General features: G+C 39.4%; 1 protein-coding gene across 1 annotated transcript in view; it reads right to left on the bottom strand.

Annotated features, from left to right (window-relative positions):
• The window catches only part of LOC107549160 (utrophin-like), a 250359-nt gene that overhangs the window by 42999 nt on the left and 199881 nt on the right, over positions 1 to 7479 (bottom strand). Inside the window, exons 55-56 of the mRNA XM_016230150.1 lie at positions 3029 to 3186; positions 713 to 879 (exon numbers count right to left, since the gene is read on the bottom strand). Of these exons, the coding sequence (XP_016085636.1) occupies positions 713 to 879; positions 3029 to 3186 (325 nt within the window). The remainder of the gene's footprint in view (positions 1 to 712; positions 880 to 3028; positions 3187 to 7479) is intronic.

Raw genomic sequence — 7479 nt, forward strand, 5'->3', positions numbered from 1 at the left:
ATATATATATATATATATATATATATATATATATATTAAATATATCATGTTCTATCTCACCTGAATGCTTTTCTTTCCAGTAAAATTACAAATTAAAATATAACCAGAAAAATATAACCAACTCTAGCACCATTACTAATATACATCTACAGACAAACAGAGACAATTTTATTGTTATTATTATTATTATTATGAAATATCTCAGGTGAGAAAGATTTGAACACAACACACAATGCAAGAACACACATGTATTTGATGTATATCCCGCTCAGTGACAGTAAACGTTCTAAACTCTTCTCAAACATGAATGTTAACACTGGCAGCACTAGTTCAGAGCTCAACTTTTAAAAGTGTCAGAGCTGATCAGAGAACAGTCTGAATGGCACTGACCGTATGCGTCTGTCCTCCATTTCTTTCATCAGTCTCTCTCTTTTTTAGAGTGCTATCAGATGCTGACATTTAGATGAATGTTGGGCCTCAGGAGTGAATCTAACCTTTCTGCTCCCAGACAGCGCGGCGCGCACCTATGTGTGTGTGTGTGTGTGTCTTAAATCTCTCACAGATCTGCTTGGTATCACGCTTTGTCTATTTCAACGCTTCTCAAATTGTGCCAGAATACTTCTTAGATCTGTTGCATCGACCATGAGCTTACGTTGGTTCTTCTTTTCTTCATAATGCACAGTCAACTGGTCATTAGTGTATGTGTGTGTACCTGAAGCCCACGATGGGGAACTCTTTACAGATATTGCACTTGGCTTGGTGTTTGGCCGTTTCTGCTGCCGCCACTCTGTGCAGGACCGGAAGCCAAACCATCGACTGTGGCTCCAGCCTCATCCAATCAATAAACTGCCTTGGCTCCAGCTCCACCTTATTGGTCACCTGAGAACAGAGAGTCAGCACAAACAGCCAATCAGGGAGGTATTTCAGAAAGCCTGTACACGGCATGAGAGAATAACTCGTAAACAATGCAGCCCATCTGAAATCAAGATGATGGATGGAACATTTCCTGCCAGACCACCGTAAATGACTGTCAATCGCACGGCTGCCTTTATAGAGATATAACAGCCTCATAAATATTTCTGTGAAGCCTGAGGATTCACGGATTCAGTCACACTATCTGCAGTTACCACGTGATTTTTAACCAGTGTAATGCTAGGAATATTAGCTACTGTAACGTTTTATCTGTCATATAGCCCTTCTCTGAATTCTCAGAAGGATCTCTGTAAAAAAATTAATAAATTCATGGACAAAATCAGTGATATTAGTACATGGATTAATTGTGACATGTCCCTCGTCAATGAAAACAACACAATAAAAAGAGTTTACAGTAATGCACTTAAAAAGGAAGTCAATGAAGCAAGACTTTCTGAAGGGTTTGAAAGCAGTATATTCATGTTTTTTTATTTTCATGTTTTCTAAATCATCCTTTTAGCAGTGGGAATACTGTTACATGTGGATGAAGGTTATTGAGGCTTAATTACTGAAGTAATTCTGTACTTCTCTGTTTGTAAACAATCTTTCTGTTATTATTGAACATATCACATGAAAGTTAATGGGTTTAAATGATCATGAAGTTGAAAGAATGGTTAAAACATCACACAGACAAGGCTAATAAATGATTTTTTCACATTAAAGTGACAGTTCACCCCAAATTCAAATAGATTTTAATGTTTATCCTGGCTGTCTTACATTTAAAGTGCATTACTGTAAGCATGATTTTTATTTCTTTATTTGTTTTACTGAAATTATTTTCTGTGGTGTCGTCAGAATGCCAAAGATGCGGCCTATGGAGCTTGTTTTGATGCTGGAACATTCCTGTAATTATTTGAACTCTGTGGTAAACACATTCTCATATTTCAAATTTACGAAACAAACAAGACAAAGGCAAATAAATGATCAAAACAGACAGTGCTGAAGGGATTTTGGCAGGAATTCATCTATTGTACGGCAGCAACATTCTTGGCAGTGATGTCAGCGGTGGAATGTACTGATGCGAAAGTCTTTAAATGTCACTTAGCATTGAAACACACACTCAGCGTATGAGACAATGGATGCCTGCAGATCTACGCTTTGTTGAGGCTTGGATGTCATAAACTACAGCTCTGAACTCTGACCTGTAGACGTGTTTTGTTTCCCATCAGACACTCTCAAGCAACAAGAGAAACAGACAGGGGAAAGGGAAGAGAAATTGAGCGTTTGGGTGATTCCATCCATCAGCGCTGATGGACTGTAAATGGCTTCAGGTGTGACACTGCCCTGACTGTCTGTCTGTCATCCCTCCGCTCATCTCTTTCATCGTTCGTTTATTTCCTCTCTCAGCTTTCAGCTGTGATGTTGCTCAGCAATGTGTCCTCCTCCTCCAAACTCACACCTAGCCTTCATTTCCAGTGTTCTGCATTCCTCTCATCTCCAGAGGAGACATCTCTTCCTGTCAGTCACTTCTGATTGAATTTGTCCTCCTCATCCTCACTCATTTATAAATGACAATTTCTGTCTCTTCAAAACATTTCAGATTTGACACTGTGTCAGAGAGCAATTGAACCACTCAGAACAGACAGACAGATTGATGGATAAAAAGACAAATTGGACAGACGAATGGACATTTGGACAGAACCTAGACAGACAGACAGAGAGACAGACGGATAGATGGATAGATAGATAGACAAGAGTGTCCTGTAAAAATGTTCAGAAACAACAGTCAAACGGCAACCGCTTGAACGGGACGCCTTTCTCTCTCTCTTTAAAGTGTGTATTTATAGCCTCCAGTCTAACTGCTGTAGGATTTATACTAGTGAAATGACTGGAGGACAAAAATATGAACACTCATGCTGACAACACCATTAACACACAGTGTTGTGTGAGGTAATGTGAGGATCTCACGAGCAGACGGCTTCAATAATTCACACTGCTCTATAACTGAATAGAACATCAGTCATAAACAAAGACATATCAGAGTGAAACACACGCGCTGTGATCGTCATAATGCACTGATGTGTGTGTGTGTGTGTGTGTGTGTGTGTTCACATACATGCTGGAAGCAGCTGCGGATGCTGGGCTCGATGTTGCTCCCGCCGAAGGCTGCCACCTCGCCCAGCTGTCGAGGGATCTGAATGGCATCATGCAGCAGAAGACCCAACTGCCTCTGATCACACGTATCGCCCGCTGATGACACCTGATTAAACAGACCTGAGAGAGACACAAACAAAAAATCAGCTATAAATGTTTGCATTTAAAAGGTAAACTTCTTTTCATTTACACAGCACTCAAAACATGCTAAGAAAGACATTGCCAAAGATGTGATACGTGAGCACAACAGCCAAAGATGTTTCCTTCTAGAAAACAATAAAAAAAGAGCAGTAGAGTGAAAAATCACATTCTGTGTGAAGGGACACTGAGAGATGAGAAACTGAGAACCCTGACAGACTGGAAGATGCATGGACAGACAGACAGCAGTACCTATCTATTTCAGACTCATGGATAGATAGCCAGACAGATAAATAGACTGATATAGACAGGCAGACAGGTGTGATATATATCCACCTTGGATGGATGGATGGCTGAAAGGATGACATAAAATAGACAGACTTGCCAGATATCTGGATAGATAGCTGGACAGAGACAGACAGATAGACATACAAACTGCTACAGACAGACAGACAGAGAGACAGACAGATAGACAGATAGAGTCAGCTAGATCGTTAGACAGACAAATTGCTAGAGACAGACAGCTAGACAGACAGAATGCAGATAAGACACACAGACAGCTAGATATAGACAGACATTCTGTCAGCTAGATACATGAAGACAGACAGACATACAGCTAGAGACAGACAGACAAATTGCTAGAGACAGACAGACTGCAGATAAGACACACAGACAGCTAGATACAGACAGACAGACAAACAGTCAGTTAGCTAGATACATAAAGACAGACAGATAGATACAGACAGACAAATTGTTAGATACAGACAGACTGCAGATAAGACACACAGACAGCTAGATACAGACAAACAGCTAGATAGACAGACAGCTAGATACAGACAGACAGACAGACAGCTAGATAGACAGACAGCTAGATACAGACAAACAGACAGTCAGCTAGACACAGACAGACTGCAAATAAGACAGTCAACTAGATACAGACAGACAGCTAGATACAGACAGACAGACAGACAGACAGACAGCTAGATAGACAGTCAACTAGATACAGACAGCTAGATACAGAGAGACTGCAGATAAGACACAGTCAACTAGATACAGACAGACAGACAGACAGCTACATACAGACAGACAGACAGACAGCTAGATACAGAGAGACTGCAGATAAGACACAGTCAACTAGATACAGACAGACAGACAGACAGCTACATACAGACAGACAGACAGACAGACAGACAGCTAGATACAGACAGACAGACAAACAGACAGTCAAGCAAGACAGAGACTGCAGATAAGACACAGTCAACTAGATACAGACAGACAGACAGACAGCTACATACAGACAGACAGACAGACAGACAGACAGCTAGATACAGACAGACAGACAAACAGACAGTCAAGCTAGACACAGACAGACTGCAGATAAGACACAGTCAGCTAGATACAGACAGACAGACAAACAGACAGTCAAGCTAGACAGAGACTGCAGATAAGACACAGTCAACTATATACAGACAGACAGACAGCTACATACAGACAGACAGACAGCTAGATACAGATAGACAGATAAACAGACAGTCAAGCTAGACACAGACAGACTGCAGATAAGACACAGTCAGCTAGATACAGACAGACAGACAAACAGACAGTCAAGCTAGACACAGACAGACTGCAGATAAGACACAGTCAACTAGATACAGACAGACAGACAGACAGCTACATAGACAGACAGACAGCTAGATACAGACAGACAGACAAACAGACAGTCAAGCTAGACACAGACAGACTGCAGATAAGACACAGTCAACTAGATACAGACAGACAGACAACAAGCTAGACAGACATACAAACTGCTAGACAGACAGACTGCAGATAAGACAGACAGCTAGATACAGACAGACACAGACAGTTAGTCAGACAGACAGACACAAATAGATTAACAAGTAAACATTGTTTATTTTTGTACAAATACCAGACTACATACATTTTAAAAAAACAAATAGACCATATGTTGCTGTATATGGTCAAAGACTCATCTGTCAAAGCTTTTCTAAAAGTTCTTTGTTAAACCAAATGAATAAAACATACTGTCGTTCTATGAAATCATATCCGCTATTTCATAGCTCATAACAGTAAGAGTTCACTCTCCATCCACTCATATATGAGCATTCAATCCCAGCTCAAATGCTTCCCAGCATGCATCATTTATGTGGATAAATTAAAAAAGATAATTTAGCTTATTTTTCATTTAATATTTAAAGCAGTCCCTTCAGTAATCTACACACGGTTTAAGATGTAATGTCGATGAACAGATTACAGCAAATTAAAAGTCCTTCAGTTAATGATAAATGTCCTTTTCCATAATTTTTCATCCATCATCATCTATTTCTGACCTTGGCTCAGGGACGGAGATGACCTTGATTACCAGAGCAAGAGCAGACCCCTGCCAGAGCGGTCACACACACACACACACACGCGCGCACACACACACGCACACAGCGCTGAGCTTCAGTCCTCTGTCCTGAGAGCTTCAGAGCAGTTCAATAAACTCTATTCTCACTCCAACACGCACAACTAAAGTTACACAGACTCTATTTCACTGTGCGCTGTGTTAACTCAAGGTCAGCGAACAAACCCGTCTGTGATTGTCTGTCACTCAGCTCTGCTTTACAAAGTGCTGACCGGACCGAGTGAACCTCAAACTGCTGACCGAAAATGGAAAAAAAACATGTTTTCCATCTCAACAAGCGCTAACCAGTGCAAGGATTCATCTACTGTGAGTCCTGATCACTCAGAGGACTGAAGACTCCCGAGATGAGCCAGAACTTAAAAGCTTCAGTGGGCAACCAGTCATGGGCTGCAGGGTGATATGGCTGTGGCTTATGTACTGTATTATTTGCAAGCTCAAGCACATTTTTATATTTCCCAATAAACTGCAAAAAAATTCAGCATAAATAACATGCATTACCCTTTTATTTCACTCTATTTTAGAGTTAATAATAAATAATCCTTTTATTATAAAAAAAATAAATAAATAAATATATATATATCTATCTCATATGAGTCATCTCTGAAGCCATGCAGTTGATTTGGTTTACGAATTGGACTGGTCACTGACCAATGTTCCAGTCGCAGTGATTCTCGGGTTAACAGCTGACTGACAGCAATATTATCAGTAAATAACCATTTTAATGCATTATTTCAACTCATTTAATGCAACTCTTACTGATAATTATGTTATGGCTGATAACAAATAAATGTGGGGTTCACTAAGCCCTGGGGGTTAGTGAGGGAACTGCAGGGGGTTTGTGATTTGATGAATACTAGGGTCATATGACTATTAATTGGCACCTGTAAACCACGAACATGCAAATGAGTAAAATTATTGAATTTATTAAAATCTCAGGGGGTACTTCAAGAAAACATTTGTCAAAGGCGTTCAACTTAAAAAAATTAATAAATTATGGTACGGTATTAAAAATACTTATTTTAACATATTTAACATGTATTATTTATTAGCATTTTCAAAGAATAAACATTACATTAAAAAAATTACAGATTAAAAAAATATCAGCTAATAACTGAAACATAACCAGTTTATTATGAATCTTTTAGTGTTTTGTCATTTTTGAGCTTGACAAGCTGTTCACTATTAACAGTTGTTATATGAAAAGAGCTTTGTGAAGATCCTTTAAAACTGTCATTCTGTGTTTTGCTGATAAAAAAAAAAAAAAAAAAAAAAAAGGAATTGCGACTTTTTCATCTCTCAATTCTATACACGAATTGATGCGGAATATGGCGGATGCTGCCACACGAGGGTTGGCTGCATCGTCTGCGTCTGTGTTTAAACGATCTCGTCTGAAAACTGAGATATATAATACTGTTGACGGCAAGGTTATTGTTGAGGATGAATTCCTTAATTTTCTTGCTGTTAAAATTAAGACTAAGTCAGAATGAAATTGTCCTGTTGGCTGCAAAGACGTTTGATTCGGATTGGATTGAGGCCTCAAAGAAGGTAACTTACTGTTTGAATTATGTCCTACAACACAACGGAATGTTTCTCATAAAGGGCCACAGAAAGACGTTAATAACATAAAAAGCTGTCTTAAAGTGATGAATGAATGTGGCGAAGACATGCCCAGATTTGTTTCACATTATTTGGATGAGTTGCCACCAGTGTCCTTCGATAGTAGCATTGATGTTTCAAGTTTGCTTGGAAGAATGGAGCAGCTGAGTGTTGAGCTTTGTTCTATGAAACACGCAATGCAACTACATGTTAATGTGGGTGAAGATCTACGAGCTATCACAGTGGATATTAAT

The sequence above is a fragment of the Sinocyclocheilus grahami genome, unplaced genomic scaffold, assembly GCF_001515645.1.
Source record: "Sinocyclocheilus grahami isolate Dianchi unplaced genomic scaffold, SAMN03320097.WGS_v1.1 scaffold364.1, whole genome shotgun sequence".
NCBI classification, from domain to species: domain Eukaryota; kingdom Metazoa; phylum Chordata; class Actinopteri; order Cypriniformes; family Cyprinidae; genus Sinocyclocheilus; species Sinocyclocheilus grahami.